The following is a 22950-nucleotide window of genomic DNA, read 5'->3' on the forward strand; positions in this document are numbered from 1 at the left end:
TGTCAGCATCTGATTTCTCTCCATCTCTCAGCTCTCCTTCTGCTATAATGTCCTCATTCTCAGTCTCTAAACCATGGTCCCCAGCAGTTCCAGAGTCTCATCCCTTCAAGTTCAAATCCAGCCTCCCAGCAGCTGGGATAGACTATGTTTGGCTCAACATGGGTAATGTGGCCAGGCTGGACAAGCTGGATGCAGCCACACTGGACAATCAGGCCTGGGTCCAGTGCCCATCATCCCCATGATGAGTGAGGGAGCTTGATCAGGCTTGGTTATATGCTTAACCTTCAGAGCTGGGAAAGAGTAAGGATTGGGGTTGGGGGAGAAGCCCCAGTTTACCTCACAAATCGGGAGAGGAGTGGTTTGCCAAAAGATATTTGGGGTACTATTAACAGAAAGAGAAGTGGATGCTGGGTGGCTAAAACAACAAATGTGCCCTACACCTGGGATTTTTATATCACGTGATATAAAGCATGCGCTGCAGCTTCCCTCTTTGCTATGAAGTCTTTTGTCTTCCCCCTAACAAGCTCCTGCAAGCGCCTGAGGAGCAGCTGTCTCACTCTACAGTCATCTGTCTTCCTCCTCTGAACTTGGTAGCCCACAGGACCGTATCACTCACCAGCAACAGGTGGCATCTGGTCACTAGTTATCTTTTTATGTACATGTCCTGTCTCTTCATCCATATAGCAGGATCCTGGAGAACAAGGGTCACGTCTTATTCATCTTTGTGGCCCCCAAAGCACTTTGCCTGATGTTTGGGGGCATAGCAGACAGTCCCTAAATCTGCTGACAGATCAAACACCTGGTTTATATGCTTCTGGAACTACGGAAGTAAATGGCTTGACTCAACTACAAAACTACAAAGAAGGAGGAAACCTGTGTCCTCTACGCCATTTCTGAAAGATCGTGACCTTTTCTGGACTAACTAATGATGCTGGGGTCAAGATGTGCTGGGGTCTTTTTACCTCTGCAGCCCCCAGCCACTGGTATCATTCTTTTTAATAAAGGACTGAATGAAGGCCCAAGGAATCTTAGTCTCAGCTGCCCAGTACCCTTGGGTGGGTCGTATGCCGGCACAGCCCACCTGGAAGCATGGAGGATGGCAATCTCAGGAAGAGGAAGCAGATGTCTGTCCTCAGTGGCTCCCACCTCAGGCCACAAGGCAGAGCCCCAAGGTCCCATCAGTGGGACTGGCTGCTGGCTCCCCGCCCTGTGCTGATCTCTACTCCCCATCCTCATTCGTAACCCTGACATCCAGCAAAGGGAAGAACGAGAGAGGAGGGCATGGAAAATCAGAGTCAGATGTAGCTCGGATGTTGAAACCGTCCTCCCAGGTGGTTCATAAGCCCCTGTGGCTCCGATTTCTGAATCCCCTGCAGGCCATCCTGGGCCAGGCGATTTGCACCTTTGTCTCTAATCCCCTCAAACCGCCCTTTAGGCCAAGTGACTTGTCCAAATCCGCGCAGCCAAGCCAGGATTCCCTCACCTGTAAAAAATACAAGGATTAAATCAACGAGCCATAGAGAGCATCCACCTCCTGGTATAGTCACAAAAATCAAATCAATGGGGGAAGAACGAAAAAACGTGGTTTGTAAAGGAGGGAGTGGTAAACGAGGTCAGAAGATAGGTGGGTGGAGCGGCTGAAAGAAAAGCCAGGCTGGGGGGTCGGGGGCAGAACAGGGAATCAATTAAAGCTCCAGTCTCTGGCCGCGGATCGCGCTCGCCCAGCGCTACGAGCTGCCAGGGAGAGCCCGGGAGGCGCTGCGCCGGGTCCCTGACCCCGCCCCTCCCTAGCTCCACCCAGTCCTAGGCCCCGCCTTTGGCCCCACCCCTGCCCCAACCCCACCCCACCCCCGGCCCCGGCCCGCCTCCTAGCCCCGCCCCCAAGGCCCGGAAGCGAAAGCAACTCCTCCTCTTCCGAGCGGGGTCACGATACCGCCGGCGGGATCCGGGATTCCGAGAGTGAGGGCTGCTCGGCGGGTCAGGGCGGTCACCGGCTGGAGCCATGACCGCGAACCTGCGCACCGCGCTCATTTTCGGCGGCTTCATCTCCCTGATCGGCGCCGCCTTCTACCCCATCTACTTCCGGCCCCTAATGCGGCTGGACGAATACCGTGAGTGACCTCTGACCCCACGCGGTGGCCTGGGCCCAGTAACTGAGAGTGACCTCTGACCCCACGCGGTGGCCTGGCCTCAGTAACTCCCCTCCCTTCCCCACGTGGGGCCATGGTCAGAGCTTTGTTCGCCGGTCAGGGAGACCCGGGTTCGAATGTCGCTGTGTGCAGCTTTGTGACAGTGGACAAGTGACTCAATCTCTCAGAATCTCAGCAACCCCTTTAGTAGTTATCTGTTTATATAATAAAATCATCTAGCCTCTGGTGAGACTCAAAGGTGGTAATGAAAGCAATCTGCACATAGTAGGTCGACACTAAAAAGTAGTTCATACTCATATTCACCGAAGTCTTTTAATGTATCTCATTAGGCACACATTGGACCATTTAATTTACACAACCTCACTTTGAGGTAGGTATTATTATCTGTTTTACAGATGGGGAAACTGAGGCTCAGCGAGGTTGTTCAACATGCCCCAGGACACACAGCTAGTAAGTGGCAAGACAAGTATTCCTACTCCCGCCTCTGTTTCCAGACCTTCCAGACACTGAAACTGGGAATGATGATGTTGAGGGTAGGGAGATGGACCCTAATTATCCTGAGCTTGAAGGTGTTTTTATTGCACTTTATTTCCACTCCCAAAGATGTCTTTCAGTGGAAATGTTTCAAAGCTAAACTGTTAACCTGGGTTTTTGAGTTTTTCCTCTCCTTTCTCCTCAAATATTTTTTCAGATTCTGCTGTCTTCATTTTAAGCTCACATGACAATGGTCAATATCCTGAGAGTAATTTTCTCCCTTAATCATTCAAGTCCTATCATTCTAAAAGCCAAGCTCTCCTTCCTTGAGACCTACACCTCAGCAAGGATTAGCACTTTGATACGTCTGAAACCATCTGTCAGAGAGAAAATATTAGGCATTAGAGGCTCATTTTGTTCTCCAGGAAACCTGAACCGTCTTGGAGATGGAAGAGGGCCAACTGTGCCCCTTGACAATATTAGCGAAGGCTGAAAGCTTGGCGATTTGAAGGCGAAAGCTCCGTGTAAATGCTCTGCCCATTACAGATGCTACAACATTTGGTTTCTGAGTTAGAGCGTTTTAAGTACACAGATTTCCTTGTGGCTTCTTTTCATCAGCCAAGATTGAAATGGCCTCTGCATTCTGCCTCCCAGCCTGTCTCCATGCACCATGCGTGAGGGTGAACACGGGGCTGTGTGAAGCCCTGTATAATCTATCTGCATTATCCGTCCTTACTGCATCCTTGCCCCACGCTGTTTTATGACAGCCTCTAGAATTGAACTTGGGACAAGGGGGTCTGCTTTGGATCCCACTAGAAAAGTTTCAGTCACGAAGACTAGAGCGGTGGTTTTCAACCGGGAATGGTTTTTGTCCCCCTAGGGACAGTTGGTTCTATCTGGAGACATTTTTGCTTGTCACAAAATGGACAGCATAGACATTTTTGCTTGTCACAAAATGGACGGCATAGGGTGGGCTAGTGTGTGCTACTGACATCTAGTGCATAGAGGCCAGGGGTGCTGCTAAACTTTGTGCCATGCACAGGACAGCCACCCCTGACAAAGAATTATCCGGCCCAAAATGCGAATGGTGCCAAGGCTGAGAAACCTTCCTCTGGGTTAGATGCTCAGGGTGTGGGTTTGCGCTGTGTCTCCCAACAACAGTCTTATAGGGGTAGTCCGGAGTCTATGGTTGTCTGAGTCGCCTTGAGACAGACGGATTAGGCCTTTTAAGTGAACATTTAGTGCGTGTGGCTACAATATCTGCATTTTTAACTGTAAGGCAGTCAACACCTGCCCACTTTTCTGGTTCAGTTTTAATTAATTTGGACACTCTTATCTGAGATTCATAACTGATTCCTTAAACAGGTAATGATACTAAATAGCTAATATTTATTGAAAGCTTATTATATGTCTGACACTCTTCTAAGCACTTCTTATATATCAATCCATTTGGTGCTCATAACAACCCTTCATTGTAGCTGCTGTGTGATCATCATCCCCATTTCATATGTGGACAGACTGAGGTATGGAACAGTTAACTTGTACAAGGACCCACAACCAATGAGTCCCGGATCTGGGATTTGCACCAGTGCCCTTAATCGTGACACCAGGGCACCATACTGCCTCTCTAAGAGGGTGAGAGAAGTAAGTCAGATGAGGGTCTAAATCCCTTACTAGAGGAGGACCTTAAGGTGCGTTACTCAACCTCTCGGAGCCTGGCCTGCTTCCTCATCTGTAACAGTGGAATTTGCAGGACTGAATTTACATGTTTTGGGGTGAATTAAATGAGATAACAGGTGTAGAAACACATAGTATATTTTTACACTAGGCTTCCCATAAAAACATTAAAAAAATTAGGAGTCACAAGGGCAGGGAAGTGAGACAAGGAGATTTAAGCAGGTGGACCGACCCAGGTGAGGCATTCGTGACCGGGTCATGGGAACCCTCTGTGAGGACGGAGCTTCAGTTCATTTCAGCGCATTCAGCTAGCATTTAGTTAGCTTCCTTTTCATTTTTTTAAACCTGGATTTTAGCAACTACTGTGTGTCTGGCACTGTGTTAGGTGCCAGATGTATGTGACCGGACAAGACGGTCAGAGCTCTTCTCTCATGTCACTGCCTCACACGTACCTAGTCCCCCACCCACTCCCTGCACTCTGAGCTGGTCTCCCTGCTCCACTGGTCCCCAGGACCACCCATTCGTTACCCAGCAGCCACTGTGGTCTTTCTGGTTAATGTGTTGCTGCTGATCTACCTTCTTTGCATTTGTAGTCAAAGATTTCAGACTATATGATTTTGATTTTTTGATAGGTCAAGATTTGCTTTGTGACTTGGTACAAGTCAGTTTTTGCAAATGTTCACTGTTTGCTGGGAATGATGTATATTCTCTTGTTTGGGAGTACAGAGTTCTGTATATGATGGTTCCAGATCATTCTTAATTCTGACTTAGATATCTTGAGGCCATATTATTCTGTGCACACAATCTAGAATATTCTGGGGGGGGCTCAATTATTTTTACATGAGTCCTCTTTACCCCTAATATTTCTCCCGAACTCTGTTTTATCTGATATTATCATAGTTACCAGCTTTCTTTTGGTTAGTGTTTTCCTGGTGTGTGTGTATATCTATATGTATATATAGAGAGATATAGATGTAGATATCCTCTTATATTTAGCCTTTATTTGTCCGTAAGTCTTATAACCAGCCTAAACTGGGATTTTTTTAAATAAATTTATTTATTTTATTTATTTAATTTTGGCTGTGTTGGGTCTTTGTTGCTGGGCGCGGGCTTTCTCTAGTTGCGGTGAGCGGGGGCTACTCTCCATTGTGGTGCATGGGCTTCTCATTGCGGTGGCTTCTCTTGTTGTGGAGCATGGGCTCTAGGCACACGGGCTTCAGTAGTTGTGGCACGTGGGCTCAGTAGTTGTGGCTCGCGGGCTCTAGAGCTCAGGCTCAGTAGTTGTGGCGCACGGGCTTAGTTGCTCTGCGGCATGTGGGATCTTCCCGGACCAGGGCTCGAACCCGTGTCTCCTGCATTGGCAGGTGGATTCTTAACCACTGCTCCACCAAGGAAGCCCTAAACTGGGATTTTTAAAAAATCCAATCTGATAATCTTTTTAAACTGTTGGATTGAGATCATTTTCACTTATGTTTACTGATATATTTACATTTATTTTTCCTATCTTATGTTTTCTATTTATTCTTCTGTTTCTCTACTTCCCTTTTTTCTCCTTTTCTGCCTTCAAGGCTTCTTTATTTAATTCTCTTACCCTCTACTAGTTTGAAAGTTTTACATTCTCTTTTTCTTTTGTGGTGACAGTTTAAAGTTAGTCAATATCTTTACCTCCTATGAAATATACAAAGACCTTAGAATGCCTTAGCTCCTGTCCCAGACGCCCCACCCATCCTGCCTTGTGTTTATTACTCCCCAGATGACTTAGTACCATCTGTGTTTTATACAGTCACTGATTGTTTCTCTTTACCCTCATTCTTTACTCACTGATCCTTCTTTCATCTCACACCTTTCTAGTTTCAGTTTTCTTCATTCTGAAATACATCTTTGTGTTTCTTTGGTGAGAATTTGTAACTGGGAACATCCATTCTTGTGTGTCAGAGAATGTATAGAACTCCAGGTCTTCCATTGTGGCTGTCGGAAAGTCTATTGTGCTGTTTGCTCTTTGAATTCGATCCTCTCACTCGCTTAGTCAAAATACTTCAGTAACCCTCTGCTGTCCTCAGAGTCCAGCCGGTGGAAAAGCATTGAAGAATTTGAATCTGGAGTACAAGGTGATCAGATTCACTCTTTCCAGGAATCTCTGACTGTGTGTGACGGAGGGGCTGGGAGGGTCAAGGTTGGAGGTAAGACGGCCAGGTACGGGAAAGCTGTGCTTCCTGTGACCTCAGGGAGAGGTGACTGTAGCCTTAACCAGAGTGGTGGTGGTTATGGGACTGGGGAGAAGGACTGAATTCCGGAGCCAGATTTAAGAAATAAATCCTCTACAGGGATTTGTGACTGCTTAGCTCAGGGCTGAGGGAGGCAGAGGAAAGATTGACACCCAGCTTTCTGGGTGCAGCAGCTGAGGAGATATGGTGCTAGACATTATGAAATACAGGAAGTCTGTTTGGGGGACGAGAGGACATGCTAGTTCGGTTTGGGGTGTATTGAGTTTCAGGTACCTGGATATGCTTCTGGAGATTTCCTGTAGGCGATGGGAGCTGAACCACAGGATCTGAGCTGGAGCTGGAGCTGGCGCGTCACTGGCATTGGATGGGAAGCAGAGTCATTGCAGTAGGTGGGGCTCCCAGGCAGCATTCAGAGATTGAAAAAGGCAAGCTGGTCCAGGGCAGAATGCAGGTGAACACTAGCATTTGAGGGTCTGAAGAGCCAGTGGTCAGAGGAGGAAGGGTCCTCAAAGGAGTGGCCAGAGCGCGAGGATTAAAACCAGAAAAGGCTGCAGTCTCAAGCCCCAAGAAGATAGCTCTTCATGAAAAGGGGGTGGTCAGCAGGGCTAGGCTGCTTGAAGACGGTAAGGAAGAAAAAAAGTGAAAATATCCATTGGATTTAGCAAAAAGAAGGTAAAGCTCATTGGTTTTTTTGTTAGAAGTGCTTTCAATGGTTTGATGGCAGAAAGCAGATAGCAGTGGATTGAAGAGTAAATAGTATATTGGGTTGACTGTTTAAAGATGTTGGTCTGTATGGAGAGGAGAATGACGAATTATTTTGCAACTGGTCAAGGGGGCTGTTGTGTTTTCGTTTTGGCTGGGAGCAGCGGGAGAGCCAAGAGAGCCTCTGGACAAAGAGGACTGCTGGAGAGAGAAGGCAGTCCGCAGAGTGGGAGGTGGCCTGGGATCTTGAGATCAGATGGAGGACGGAGGCTTGGGCCAAAGGCAGGACACCTCTTCCAGCAACTGAGGAGAAAGGCAGGTGTGGATACCTCTAGATGTAGCTGTGATGGTGGGAGGTTGTAGATGCTTCCTGTTTGTTGTGGCTTCTGTTCTCTTTGTGACGCAGGAGGTCAGGTGACTATGCGTGAGCGGCACAAGCCCCAGCCAGACTCTCTTCCCTGGGCTTCGTGACTGCCCCTCCGCCAGTACTCCTGGCTTTGCCCTTTTGCTCCTGCCTTTCATCCACTCCTTAGCCTCTCTTGTTGGCTGTTTCTCTTCTGAGCGTCCTTCATACATTTATGGTCCCCAGAATTCTGGGCAGACCGAGGAGAAGCCCACAGTCCTTGGAAAGGCCGGGCAGACACCCAGTCCTTGAGAAGGGGAGCCAGAGGCTAGCAAGGAGCCCAGGCCATGTAGGGCCCAAGTGTCGAGACACTGCTGACCCTTCATCTGGGCCAGCCTGACTGATGCTGGCCGGCCTGGGTATGGGGACAGGTAGGCTCTAGGGCCCCTGCTGGAATAAGCCTCAAGGCAGTAGAAAAGAGGCACAAGGCTGCTTAGGTAAAATAAAGCCAGGGAGATCTTCTACGATTTAAAAGCAGACAGGCCATTATCACAGACTGCTGTGTTGAATTTCATTTTGACATTCAGTGTGATCTCTAGCTCTTTCACTAGCTCAGCCAGACTTCACCGAGTATTAGGGGGAATACAAGGTCAGTTCCTCACGTGATACCTGAGTAGTGAAATGAGCACTGGGGAGATGGCAGTTGGCATTGGCAGTTGTCATTCCCACACCAGAAGTGTGGGGATGGTTCTGCTGTGCTTCTGGAGGGAATCCAGACGTTGCTTATTAGCTTTCAGCCTATTGGCACAGCATGATTCGTGGGAAGAGCCCACATTCAGGGAAGCATACTTGAAGCTCTACGTATAGCGCACATTCAGGCGCTATAACTTGAAGGCTGGTCTGCCTTTTGTCTCTGCATCCTGGAACCAGACAGTGATCCTGAATGTGGCTTTAAAAAGTAACAGCATTTCAGGGCGACCTGTGAAATGAGACAGAATAAGATCATTTTCTGTGATCCTGTTCATGTTTAACTTTAGTTAGATGTGCAGAAGCACAAAGGGTTTTGCCAGAAATCTTGTGTTCATTCAGTCCCCTCATTTAGGTGACTTGTCCAAGATCACCTAGCACATTTATTCCTGGATAGACACTAGACCCTAACTCCCCAGCCTTGTCTGCTGCTTAATGATGCCCTGTTTCACCTGCTTTTAGGACAGGGGAGAGTGTCTGCCAGTAAAGCCAAAGGTTACGTGGGAGAGCTGTGATACCTCACTTCTCCTCCCGTTCCCCTTCCGCCCCCAACCTCAAGCGTGTGGTACAGAGTCAGAGCAGGCCTGCGAGAAATCACTTGACTCAGAAATGCCTCTTACCTTGGAAAGGCATTTTCCCGATTATATGGCAAGTGCTCAGAATATGCTTTTTATTCTTTTCACCTTAGAGTCAAATGAAATGCGCAGACTAAAGTCTTATTTTCTAACAGGCCTTACAAAGCTGCCTGGATTCTACCACACACCCTGGTGAGAAACTAAAGTGTTCATGGTATTGGAAGGAGTCCACGCTTCCGATGGCCCTTTGGTCCCCCCAGCCGCTGGCTCACACTGACCCCCAATACACACGTCTAGTTCTGGATCACCCCGAAGTCAGACTGCAGCAAAGTGGGAGCATTAGAAAAGTATTATTTTATTTTATTTTTGCTATTTTTAAAAGAGACTTTCAATTAATCATCATGGAATAGTCACAGTGCTCTTGGAATTCCTTATACTTGTTTTGCAGTTGTGTATTTTTGTTGTTAAAAAAAAAAAATCCAAGCCGACAGAGAAGATCTAAGAATAGTACAATGAATCCTTTTATGTCCTTCACCTAGATTTACCAGTTGTTAACATTTTGCCACATTTGCTTTCTCTCACTATATATATGTTACACGTCTATACATACATACATATGGACACGCATATGTTCATATATAATTACATTCCATATATAATCGTTACTACTATTTTGCTGAACCATTTGAGAGTGAGTTGAAGACCTTGTGAGCTTTGATGCCTAAACACTTCAGCATGTATTTTCTGAGCACAAGGACATTCTCTTACATAATCACAATTATCCAATCCAGGAAATTTAATATTGACACAATGTTATTATGTAATATACAGTCCATATTCAAATGTTGACATTTGTCCAATTACCTCAGGTGGTGAGTTGCTTTTATTTTAACTGTTCATTGGCAGGAGGAGATGGAGGGGTGTTCCCGAGGTGATGGTTTCACTGTGTAGGCCCCCCACTCCGAGGTCAGATTCTGCACCTGCTTTTAGGTTTTTATCTGCTGGTCCTCCCCAAGAGCACCCTCAACTAGTCAGTAACAAGACCACTGAGGGGGCTGGCAGTTAGAGCACGCTGTATCAATTTGCTGTGAATGTTAAATAAAGTAGCAAGTCACACAGATTTCACAGTATGGACATTTAATATAAGGATAGGTTTCCTGTTCAAAGACTTAAACATTACGAGGTAGCTTCTTTTGCTACCATACAAAAATGAGCCCGTCTGCATGTATTACTAAGTTTTAAATAATCTGCCTTGGCCCTTTGAGTAGAGCTAAGGATCCTCAATTAAAACTGCAAATCAGCTCACTGCCTTAGCACCAGGGGGCAGAGTCGGGCTTGCTGAGACACTGGAGAGGGAACTTCTAACGGGCATCGCAAAGCTCCAGGCCCCATGCTGCATATTTGCGTTTCTATCATTTCACTCCTGATAGAAGCATGCTCACTACTAAAAGGTCAGTAATTAGCTTACCCTGATTTGCCCACATAGTTAAACCCCTGACTTCTGTGTTGCCCTTTTTTCCAGAGGTTGAGAGACATTTGCTGTTTCTCTAATGATAGCAAAACAGAAACCTACTGTCAACCTCATCAAGATGTGCTTGCTAAGTCCCAAGGGACCAGTTTGTTTTCCCTTTAGCGTATCTCGCATTCACAAATAAAGTGTCTTTGTGTCATATCATGAATTTATATAAGACTGCTTTGGCCTTAGAGTATTTATAAAACATTAATGGATTAAAGAACCAGGGGATGTAGATAGGACGCTAATACCGGTTATCACTTGGTAGGAACTCCTTCTGCAAATGGGTTTAAATTGCCCATCCAAGCCAAAAAAAGAGGGGGTTGCATAAGGACAAGGATTATAAAGAGATTATGGTCTATTTAAAATAAATCCTCAGCCTCTCTCCAACCTCATTAGCAATTAGCAAGGAAGTGTGAAGACAGGGATTCTTTTCTCTTCACTTGTTTCTCCATTTCATTGTAAGAGGTGAGAACACAAATTAGGCATTCCTTTGCCACCAGAAGTCAACTTCCTCTGATGCTTGGCAGCCTGCCAGCTTCTTTGGCTTTGCAGGACCTGCCTCTTGGAGAATGTGTTCCGTTCACCAGGTTGTCTGATTCTCTCAAACCTGGACATCTAGAATGCTTTCTGGCAATCAAGCATGTATTAAAAATTCATCTCTTCCTTCTTCCATGATACTGGAGAATGGACCTTTTAGCTGTGAAAAATGATATCTGTTTTTGTTCCTGGCACGATCGATGACAGTGTAGTCTTTTACTAGTTGGCATTTTCTAAGAGCATGTTTGAGACAGATCCGTACTTGGAGACTTACATGGTGACAGCATGGTAGGGCTCACTCCTACAGGAATTTAACTTCTTAGGAAATGAGATTGCCTTTTGTGTTATTTTAGGAAGTCTGACACCTCAGAGGTCCCATTGTCACCCACTCTTTTGGCATCTCTTGGTCCACAGGGTCTTGGTTGTTGTTTACCTGCTACTTTTCAGAGAGGCCCAGTGGAGCCACCAGACCCTTCTGTATAAGCAGCTTCCTCATGCTGTGTCTCCTCTGTCTTGCTTAGAATTGGATGTCAAGATTCAGATAATCCCTGTTGCCCGGTGTTTTATTTGCCAAAGCAAAACTTAGCATTGATAAAACTCTCAGACAGGTCACTTAGGATTGACTTTCTGTCACATCACCAGAGAAGCAAGTTCAGTGAATATTTGATTTGGAAAAGCCCTGTTTCCTATACCTTTGTGCTTGTGTATCTTTATGAGAATAAAGAAAACTGCCTAATATTAAATAAGAGCTAAACGTGGATTTAAAGAAACACCGTCAGCCTGATTAAAAGAAAGGTTTGATTACAACACTTAATTACTATAATATAGTAGTAAACATCCTTTGGCTGCAAGTCTTTCTGCTGAAAAGCCACCGTTTGTTTTTCAAGATACTTAAAATAATAAGTCTTTGTTTTCACAGGCCTTAGGTTTATTCGACACCACTTAGAAAGATGTGTGAGGGCTTGAAGCCCACAGACATAAAATGCCCAGTTTCTCTTGGCCTTCGCCTGTGGGACATCTCCAAAGAGACTGGCTAAGCTGCTGACGCTAAAACGTGCTTACTAATTGGCATAGCACCTGCAGTCAATTAGGGAAGCTTCAATTATCCAAACCAAAGCCACCCACCCAAAGATTAATTTTCTGCTCTATTTCCTATGAAAAACATAGCATATTTAGCTCTGGGTCTAGGCCCTCAGTGGAGTACATTTTAGACACCTAAACTGCATCGTTTTCTCCTGAATTGTACTTGTTCCTGCAGTTCAGCAGCCTTGCTCTCCTCATATCACACCCACCAGTTCTTTCAAAATTGTTCTTTTGCTGTTGTTTTTGTTGCCTTTCCAAACTGCTGAGATCACTGGGAAAAGATGTTCATTAGAAGCTTTTCTTCTGAAGTACGGCTTGCTTTCTTTCACTGAAAATATCCAGTCTTTTTGCTTGATAGGATCTAACTTCTGTAACCTAAAAGCTTTGGGCAATGGCAGCTCTGAATTTAATAGCACTCAGATATATTGTTTCCTAATTGTCCCGTGTCATTGTTCCACGTAGATACAAAGATTTCCACTGCCCTGCCCCACAGTCCCCTCTCTAATGAGTAATTTTTCTGTTGTGTTTCTCAGAGAAGGAACAAACCATAAATCGAGCTGGTATTGTCCAAGAAGACGTGCAGCCACCAGGTAAACGTAAAAATCACAACAAAGTCTCACGTGTACTAGTGTGTTGTCATTGGGAGTGGTGCTTTGCAGCAGGAGAAGTCTTTGCTTTGAGGCTGGATTGTAACTGTGCCGTTATTTCCCAGCAGTTGCCATTTTAGAGGTTGCCACCCCAAGACTTCCTCTTAATATGTTACTCCAGAAGAGTTTTTGCAAGTTTACACGTTTCTCTTCTGCATTTGATAAGTGGGCATAAGTGTGTAGCAAGTGTGCAATTAACTATCAAGCATAAGTAGATGTTTTGCAGACATATTTACCAAGCACCTATTTAAACACCACCGTCATGGGAAAATACTGTTTACTTATGAGCTATTTTAATCGATGCGGGATTCTGCTTTATACAGAAGCTCACAAGTTCCCTGTATGGCTGAATGGTTAGTTACTTTGAGACGATCCAAGTTGGCTGAGAATGAGAGGTTTCTAGCTTATTAGCCAAAACTCTTGTAATCTGTGGCAGCGGTCTTTTTTTTATTCATTTATTTTTTAACTAGGCCAGATACATATCTCCCTGATGTGGGGCAATTTCTGAGCCATTTAAAAGTCTCTCGTCAGCTGCCACGGCTTCCCAGCCGTCCTGTTCCGGGGTTCCGGCAACTTGCCCGCACTAACTCCGACTACATGGAAATTGCACAACTTCATTCTGATGTCATCTGAGTTGTTTAGGGTTGAGGGAAGTGGTAGGAAATTTAAAAACGAATCCTGTTTTTATTCGTGTTTCTTTCTATAGGGTTAAAAGTGTGGTCGGATCCATTTGGCAGGAAATGAAAAGGCTATCACCACCTCTGATTATGAAAGTAGACAGAGTCTTCATGCTTTCATTTCTGTAGCAAGTACAATAAATCACCTGGCTAAAGAACGATGGCTGGAGAAGAAAACTCTAGAAGGCTGTAAAGAAGAGTAGTGTGCACCAGGATTAATTCCCTTCTTAAGTATCAAAAGAACCCTGAAACAAATCACACCATTACGAAGGTTTTCATGATTTGGTTTCCTTTCTAAAAATGAAGCTTTCTCACCCAGTTGCATTTGGAGGTGATCTACTTATTATTCAGTCTCTACCTCTTACCCACCTGAGCTGTGATATGAATACAAGCAACCGGTAGACTTGGGAAGATCCTAGTCTGTTCTGCCGTCTTCCAAATAAGAAGTTTCAGTGAAAACCCACCATATTGAGCAGCCTCGTAGGGCTCTTCGAAAATGTTAAAGTTGATAAAACTCTTTGAGGACAAGTACATTGTACTCTTTAAGAATAAAGAGTACAACTCATCTATCTCATTGGGAGGGTTGCTGCATTTTGAAAAATAAATACCTATGAAGCAAATCAAGCTAAATGGGTATGCATGCCTAGTAGAAATCATGTTGAATTAACTGAGTGAAAATATGTATATTAAAATGATTTCTTTTTACTTCACAATGGTGTAAGATTTTTTGTAAATCCTTCTTTGTAAGCGCATTAAATGATACCCAGAAATATTATTTGACTACATTATATTTGACTAGGTATTTGACTGTTTGGTGTTTGTATACAAGTAAAATTGTATACAAGTAAAAATCTTAAAGGTAAATAGCAAATGTATTGAGACAAATACTTATTGAATGCGACTCTCTACCAGATACCTCACCAGGTGCTGCAAAGATGAACATGAGAATACGAATTTCTTTCTCTAGTGCTCTCTCTGGCCCCTTCCTAGATTATGTGCTTTTGAAAGACACATCTTTTTCATTTTTACATTTCCCAGAGTGCCTTGCACATTACTGTACGCTGTCTTTTAGATGAGCTACCTGATGACATAATTTTATTATTGTGAACTGGGAGATGGCTTAACAGACAACTGGCATAATTATGTTAATTACTGTCAAAAAAAAAAGATTTATAGTTCCAAAACCAAAGTCATCATTTTTGGTAGGCATTCCCTAACATTTAATTGACTTACAGTTAACAGCCTGTTAAAAGAACTGACTCATTTGGGGGACATTTGACCACTCTTTTCCTTGGAGGGGGCACCAAAAGGTTGTGTGACTTAAGAGTCAAGCCCCTTGTGGGTGCTTAATCGAGATTCCTCTGTGACTGAGGCCAGTGCCTATACATCTGCTTTGGAAGATATCCAGGCTGAAATGACTGTGTCTGCGTGTCATAGACAAGAACTTTGGGGCCTCGATGGCCTGTTTGTCGGCTGGAACAGACTCAGTTTAGTCTCCTGAGTGAGACCTATGTCCTGGCCTTGACCCTACCTTTGGTCCACCTCTTTGCAGAGATAAAGAGGCTTTCTGTCCTGCTCAGCTGCCTTGATGCTTATAAAAGGATTGCTCTTGATGTTCTCAGAGCTGTAGTGTCAGTCTGTGCTGCCCACGCTTGACAAAAGCCAGGTTGTAAGAGATGCTACTTGGGAAGACTGACTGAGGGCCTGGTGGTTCATCCACACTCCTCCCAGGTGTGCCTCCAGGATGATGAGGAAAGCACTCGAAAGAGGGGATCTTAGTCAAATACAGTTAGGAAACATAGAGTTCAAGTTAATTAGGTTTATTTGCTTCTAATTTGACAATTTCCAAGAGAGACATAACATTTCCCAAGTGTATTTGATCACAGAACATTTTTTTACCAATTATCTTCTGGGCCTAGTGACCAACAACATCCTTTTGGGAACATTCTCCAAATAGTCTCGGGACCCTTTAACACTCAAAAATTTTTGAGAACTCCAAAGTGTTTCTTTTTAGGTGGGTTATATCTATAGATGCTTACTATATTAGAAATTAAAACAAATTTTTCATTTACGAATATCAATAATAAACCCATAGGTTACTATGACATATTTTTGTGTGAAAAATTTATTTACCAAGATGAAAACATAATTTGCAAATTTCTTTAATGTCTGGCTTAATAGAAGATGCTAGATTCTCATATCTACTTCTGCATTTGATCTGTTGCTGTATCACACGTCATGTGGCCTCTGGAAAACTACACCCTCATAAGAAGAGAGTAAAAAAAGGCAAAAAGCCTTTGATAGTACAGTATTATAAAAATACTTTTGATCATGCAACCCCCCTAAAAAGATTCCAGAGACCCCTCCAGGTACCTCCAGGTACCACAGTTTGAGTCTAATCTGTTTGCATTAGTTCCCTCAGAGTTGCCTGTTGAGGGAAATTACAAGAGGAGGGGAGAAACTGACAAAATTTCCTGTCCTTATTGCCAAAATGAAGTTGGATCCTTTATTCTCAATGTCCTCTTTAGGAAGACTCTGGTTGACTTTATTTTAATCTCAGCACCAGAAATAGCCACACTGCTGAAGAGTTGGTACATTTATCCCGTGAACATTGATTTGCGTAACTTGTTTCCTTCTTTGTATTGGCTGATAGGAAGCTCAACCACATTTGTGGTCCAGATTTTTAAAAAGTACCTTGTGGAATGAATTTGGGCCATTACATTACCTTCATTCTTTTTTTCCCCTGACCTTATTTTCCTTTCTGCTTTCTCACTTCAGTTTCCTATCTTATATTGTATGTTAGACCCATCATTTAAAAATGAGCCAGCGCACAGACAGTATTTATTCAATGGAAAAACCACTTATAATCTAGTAAGGGAAATGATGTAAATTCACAGATTAGATTAAAATGATGTGGAATATTAGAAGGACCTTTAAGGAGGTTCGGAGTGTCTACTGACACTGGGCACATGCAAACCCTGTGTCCCTGCAGTTCTACTAGTTATTTATGCAGCAGAAATGCATCCATAAATCCACCAAAAGACATGGACTAGAATGTTCCCAGCAGCTCTGGAAACTCCCCAAATGCCCATCCACAGTACAATGACTAAATAAACTGTGATATATTCACACGATAGAATACAATATGGCAATGAAAAGGGACAACAATGCAATGAATCTCACCAACAATACAGAATGAACAAAAGCAAGTTGCAAGAGTACTTTTAGATTCCATTTAGAGAAAGAATAAAAATGGTAAATTAAGCCATAGAGTTGGAAGTCAGGATAGTGACTATTAGGAAGAGGCGTTGCTGTAGCGACTGGCAAGGGATACAGGGGGTCTTCAAGGTGCTGATATGCTACTTTTTGATCTGGGAGCAGGGTACACAGGTGTATTGAGTTTTTGAGTGCTTCCCTGAGCTGCACAAGTTCACATACTTTTCTAAGTGTATGTTGTACTTCAGTAAAATTTTTAAAAAGAGATGCAAAGATAGTGGAATCAGGAAACTTTCCAGAGAAGCACGTTGTCTGGTGGGAGGAACGTGGGTTTCAGGAGGGATGATAAAACGTACCCCTCAGCGTTGTTGGGGAAATTAGGAATACTGTATGTGAGATGCCTAGCAAATACCTGGACCTGGGAGAGGTCAGATTAATGATAGCTATTATCATTGATGGAGTAGCTGACATTTAAACAGAGCTATGAAAAAATGCCTGGGACTCAGACACGCGGTGAGAGACACAGGTGCAGAGGCAGCAAAGCTAAGCATTTGAGGGATGGCTTGGCTGGGCTGTGGTGGTGTGTGGGGCGACCACTGACCGAGGGGCTTTGCCCATCCTGTGCACCACCGGCCCGGGCTTGACATACAGCAGGCACTCGTCAGTATTTGGATGGATCGAATGAGTAATTGAAAAAAAAGACTGAGGGAACAAATGAAGGGAATGGTGTTGAAGACCACGTGGTGGTCACCCTTAAATGTCAAGCTGACAAGCTTTACTTAATTTACAGACATGGAGTACTGGAAGCAGGCAGTGGTCTGAAAACTTTCCAACAAAGCCAGAGTTCCATCCCCGGAGCAGTGCAAGACTGTTACCTGTCTGCGTGAGGAAGGTACAGAAACAAAGAATAAGTAGTAAGAAACATCAATAGCAGTTTGACAGAGTAGTTTTTATCTTTTGAATCTGATGTTTAAAAATGGGGCTTTCCTTAACAAGGATTTACTGTATAGCACAGGGAATTATATTCAATATCTTGTCATAACCTATAATGGAAAACAATCAAAAGAACATAGATACATCCATGTATATCTGTATAACCGAATCACTTTGCTGAAAACCTGAAACTAACACAATATTGTAAATCAACTATACTTCAATTTTTCTAAAAATTGGGCTTTCGGGGCTTCCCTGGTGGCGCAGTGGTTGAGGGTCCGCCTGCCGATGCAGGGGACACGGGTTCATGCCCCGGTCCGGGAGGATTCCACGTGCTGCGGAGCGGCTGGGCCCGTGAGCCATGGCTGCCGAGCCTGCGCGTCCAGAGCCTGTGCTCCACAACGGGAGAGGCCACAACAGTGAGAGGCCCGCGTACCAAAAAAAAAAAAAAAAAAAAATTGGGCTTTGCTTTTGTACTTTTTTGCTTTTTAAAGTTTCTAATAAAATTAATTTTATTGTATTTTATAGGTCTTCATTAGATTGGTGGTTAGAAGCAAACGACTGGGCTTCACCCCAGGTAGTTTGAAAAGCACTGACCTGGAGGATGGATCTGAGAGGGTGTTCTTGGGTCCGGCCCCGAGGTTCAGAAGCCTGTGTGCTCAGCTGGTGAAAGAACCCCCTGCCTGCTGGTGGCTCTGGGTTCTGAGGCATCAGCAGATGAAACACCCTGGTTTCTTAGCCCAGGGCTGGCCTCCACGGACAAGTGATTTCACTCTCCCAGACTTCACTAGCACCTGCTGAGTGTGGGAGGCCTCCTGCAGTTTATTCTAGCCTGTTGGTAACAAAATACACAGTTCACTGGCAACCCCTGTGCCTGGGAAGGTAGCAGGAACACTGGGGGGCCTGCTGCTCCACTAAATGTGGCCTGAAGAGGGACATTAAGTCCGCCACCATCTTCCCTGGAGCAGGACAGCCAGGCAGTGGCAGTAGGTCACCCTCCCCAGGATCCCCCAGCTGACTGGAAGCAGCAGGGTGCCTTTCACTCCTCATTTCTGCTAAGTGGTGTTTCCCAAACTCCGATCATCTGAACACAATGGGGAGAAACGAGGAGTCACTGCTTCTTATAAGAGTCAAGCAACGGTGCGCCACAGTCTCTGCCTGGGGTTCTGTGTGTCACCTTATGTGATTAAAATAAATGCCCAAAAAGATGGGATGATTTGTCCAGACCTTTTTGGTTGCGAGTGACAGAAAACCAAGCTCCAAATAGTGCAAAAAGAGAATTCAGTCATGTAATTGAAAACTCCAGGGTCACAATTGTTTTCTATTGTCACGGTCATTTCTTAAACTGTAAACGTCATTAAGTCACAATCATTTGTGAATGTAAAATGCAATTATATCCAGCGCCCTCAAGAAAGAGTCATGCTGGATATCTTCGGTAGTTACAGGTTTTCTCTCCTGGTTGACATTAGCTGCTCTCTCTGCCCAACATCTTACTCCCTCTCTCTTGGGGACATTTACTCCCAGCTCTAAGTTTTGTTCATCTTCCTCCCACTCTGTCTCCCTGTTTTGGGTGGAGCTGACTTCACCCCATGCACCAGGAACAGACGTCTGGTCCAAGTTTGGCCAATCAGAACACTGGGTGAACTCCTGGCCACAGAGATTGGATCTGAGATGAGCATGGGGCCCAAACCAAGCTAGTCAGCTTAATCAAGCTAGTAGAGTTCATCTTGCCTGTTGGCTGTGTGGTCAAACTAGAGGAGGGTCTCTCTTTCACCACATTTGGAGCTATTGGCAGCCACCTTGCCACCATGAGGGCTGATCTGAGACTAACACCATTGTAGAAGGAAACAGCAGGAGATGGAAACCAGGTCTTAATGATGTTGTTCACACCTCCTGAGTTCACTTGTGTCTGAAGCAAGGATATCTCTGGATTAATAAATAATGTTAGTAAATTCCCTTTCTGCGCCAGTTTAGATTGGGTTTTGTCACGTGCAACCAGGAGAACCTTGACAAAGCATCTCAACTTCATATTTTAATCATTTTTTCTAAAATGTATTCCACATGTCATTTCCACCTTAAATAAAGCATGTTGAACATAAGTCAGCCTCCCTTTATGACTTGGACTTATTATTATTATACAGTTGTCCCTAAGGGGCTGTTGGGGTGGGTCAGACATTTACCTGCTGTGCTTGTGAGATTTCTGGCTTTTCTGTTTTTCTTGTCTCTGCCCTGCCTCACAGCTATAAGGAGCAGACTGTGGCTTCATCTTGAATTTGCTGCTTGTAGTCTGTAGTGAGATTGGAAAGCATTAGCCAAAATTCAGGAATCTGACATCAAATGAAAGGAAATGCCTTTAATGTGGATTTAGAGACTCTGGTAAGGATAATAGCAGGGCCTTGTGACATTTTGGCTGCCCTGAGGTCTTCCTTCCTTCCTTCCTTCCTTCCTTCCTTCCTTCCTTCCTTCCTTCCTTCCTTCCTCCCTTCCTCCCTCCCTCCCTCACTCCCTCCCTCCCTCCCTCACTCCCTCCCTCCCTCCCTCCCTCCCTTCCTTCCTTCCTTCCTTCCTTCCTTCCTTCCTTCCTTTCTTCTCTCTCTCTCTCTCTTTTTAATGGTATTTGCTTTCTGTTTCTGCATTGTTCTGAATGGATAAGTTTTCTTGATGTTTCTGTTGGTTGAGAATTTTCCCGTAACAAAATTATCACACTAAAGGATTGTGCCATGTGAGCAAATGAGCTAGGGTTGAAATGTCTTATATCTTAGCAAAGTTACTTAGTTTCTTCCAAGAGGGAACAGTAATACACAGCAATATTCTGAACCTCAGGCTGACTTTTAACTTGTTTTTCTTCTTTTCTAAAATAGCCTCCTTATTTTCAACCTCTAATAGCATACGCTGACTTGCAAGGGGAGGAAAAAAAAAAAAAGCAAGCATGTTTGTATCAGAAGGAGCAGGTTTACTTAAAGCAGATGTGGAATCAGTTTGGGCAAATGTGAGTTGCCAGCCTCTGAACTTCGCTGCTAAGTACATGCACCCTGGAATACATCAGAGTCACTTAAGCCTCATAAATGTGCTGGAATACAGGGTAAACGTGTAGGGGGCACGCAGCTAGCTGCCCTTGCAAAGTTGAATGAAAACCCCAAGGGGCACACTCCCTCTGAGAAGTTCAAATGAAGACAATTGTGTTTGGAAAAAAATATAACAAAGTGTCTGGTTTTGAAATTACCAGGAAAATGGCAGCTCTGGTGATTTATCTTGCGGAATAAGCAAAATCTGCTTTCTAAAGTAGCTATTTTTATTTTTATTTGTGCTGCCACTTGGTGTGGACTCACATTACAGACATAAAATACCGAAGCACGAAACCATTATTTGGTTTCTGTAACGCAGAGAGCAGGACTTAATTTTTGCCAGTCCCTGCCTTTTGAACATCTGGTCTGCGGCTTTGGAGAACAAGTTAGGCAGCAGACAGAGACTCCAGAAGGGTGACTCCTGTTCTTCTCTAACTGAACACGTGACTCCTCAGCCCGTTAAGGCTCCCCATTAACGTTTGCGGCAGCTCTTGTGAAACACAGTAGTTTTCAGTGATGATGAGAGTGATTGCAGTGAGCGAGTGTCAGAGAACACGGGACAGCCAGTACCCAAGGCCCTGGCCTCCTGGATGTGTTTCCAGTAAAGGGATGGGAAGACAAAGACGGTAATTGCTTCTCTAGTCTCTAGATGCCTAACACGATTACACGGACTAGTAGGTATGATGGGCTCAATTGCATCCCCTCAAAATTCATAGGTTGAAGTCCTAACCCCCAGCACCTTAGGAAGTGACTGTGTATGGAGATTGGGTCTTTAGAGAGGTGATTAAAATAAAATGAGGTCAGGGCTTCCCTGGTGGCGTTGTGGTTGAGGGTCTGCCTGCTGATGCAGGGGACACGGGTTCGTGCCCCGGTCCGGGAAGATCCCACATGCCGCGGAGCGGCTGGGCCCATGAGCCATGGCCGCTGAGCCTGCGCGTCCGGAGCCTGTGCTCCGCAGTGGGAGAGGCCACAACAGTTAGAGGCCCACGTACTGCAAAAAAAAAAAAAAGGTAAATAAAATAAAATGAGGTCATATGTGTGGGCCCTGACACAATATGACTGGCATCCTAATAAGAAGAGGAGATTAAGACATAGACCCACACAGAGGCAGGACCATGTGAGGACGCAGGGAGAAGACGGCCATCTACAAGCCAAGGAGAGAGGCCTCAGAAGAAACAAACCCTGCAATAATCTTGATCTTGGACTTCCAGCCTCCAGAACTTCAAGGAAATAAATTTCTGCTGTTTGAGCCAGCCAGTCTATGGTACTTTGTTATGGCCGCCCCAGGAAACTAATACAGTAGTTGGCCAGTAAACACTTGTTGGATGTTGTTTTATCATCTCTTGTGAATAGTTCTCTAGAATAAAATCTCTTTGTCCTACAGAATCATGGCCTTAGTTTGAGGCTGAATTTCCTCCAAGGTTTACACTGCCTCCCTTCCCATATTACTCACCCACAGGACCCTCCACAGCCCCCCTAATCTATTCATGACCCTCAAAATACCATTAGTGCCCTCCTGCCCCCTCCACCCCTCTGCTCACCTTAAGTCCTTGTGGGACATCCTCCTCCCTTCTCTTCACCCATCTAAACACAGCAGTGGTTTCCAGACCTATTTTAAATTTGTCCCCACCCCCAAGGCTTCCCTGACATTACCAGTCTGGGGAGAGTACTTTCTCCTTTGTCTTATTGGTTCACACCGTTCATTCGGCCTAAAGTGGCATGGCTACCTTGGGCTGTGATTTTATTACCAGCAGATGGCAACTCCCTCCCACCTTCAGCTCAGGATAAAATCCTTGGCATCGTCCTTGCCTTCTCTCTTTCTCTCACAGTCAGTTGGACAAGAAACCAATGGACTCACCCATCCAAAACCTCCCGACTCTGAGCTGTCTCATCCCCTCCACTGTTACATCACCAATGTCTAAGCCACCATCTGCTCTTGCCTGGATTATGGCAACTGCCTCCTAAGAGCACCCTCAGCTTCTATCCTCGTCCCCTGTGGTAGGCAGAATTGTACGCTGGGCCTGCATACTCCCCTCCCCTCCCCTGAGCACAGGTGGGACTTGTAGATGTGATGGATGTCAGGCTGTGATTAGGTTACTGATCAGTTGACTTTGAGGGATATCTTGGTTGGTCTTTACCTAGAGAGGTGAACCCTTTGGGGGCTGGGTCCTTCCTGAAGGAAGAGATTTGAAGTGTAAGAGAGATTCCCCTCTGGCCTTGAAGAAGCAAACAGCTATGCTGTTAACTGTCTGCAGAAGGGACCACACGGCAAGGATTGAGAACGGCCTCTAAGAGCTACCCCCAGCCAACGGCTGGCAAGAAAATGGGATTTCAGTCCTGCAACCACAAGGATGTAAATTCTGCCAACAACCAGTGAGCCTGG

At 44.9% G+C, this 22950-nt stretch overlaps 1 protein-coding gene across 3 annotated transcripts; it reads left to right on the forward strand.

The window, feature by feature from the left end:
- The first annotated feature begins 1912 nt into the window (after positions 1-1912).
- Positions 1913-14044, forward strand: SMIM20 (small integral membrane protein 20). 3 transcript variants are annotated; one of them, XR_014326155.1, is made up of 4 exons: positions 1913-2111; positions 2525-2600; positions 12563-12619; positions 13383-14044. XR_014326155.1 is itself a non-coding variant. In XM_082837995.1 (3 exons), the coding sequence occupies exons 1-3, from the start codon at positions 2003-2005 to the stop codon at positions 13418-13420; spliced, it is 204 nt and encodes a 67-aa protein (XP_082694121.1). In that variant the 5' UTR covers positions 1913-2002; the 3' UTR covers positions 13421-14044. The 3 variants fall into 3 exon arrangements, 1 of the variants encoding a protein (XP_082694121.1); XR_014326156.1 differs by having other exon boundaries at positions 2546-2600; XM_082837995.1 differs by lacking the exon at positions 2525-2600.
- Positions 14045-22950: the final 8906 nt, after the last annotated feature.

The sequence above is a fragment of the Leucopleurus acutus genome, assembly GCF_964270905.1.
Source record: "Leucopleurus acutus genome assembly, chromosome: 4".
NCBI classification, from domain to species: Eukaryota; Metazoa; Chordata; class Mammalia; order Artiodactyla; family Delphinidae; genus Leucopleurus; species Leucopleurus acutus.

Excerpts from the sequence above, each read along its gene's own strand:
- SMIM20 (XM_082837995.1), top strand. The coding sequence starts at position 2,003 with ATGACCGCGAACCTGCGCACCGCGCTCATTTTCGGCGGCTTCATCTCC. Across the intron at positions 2,112-12,562 it reads AATGCGGCTGGACGAATACC|AGAAGGAACAAACCATAAAT; the intron begins GTGAGTGACCTC and ends TGTGTTTCTCAG. Across the intron at positions 12,620-13,382 it reads AGAAGACGTGCAGCCACCAG|GGTTAAAAGTGTGGTCGGAT; the intron begins GTAAACGTAAAA and ends TTCTTTCTATAG.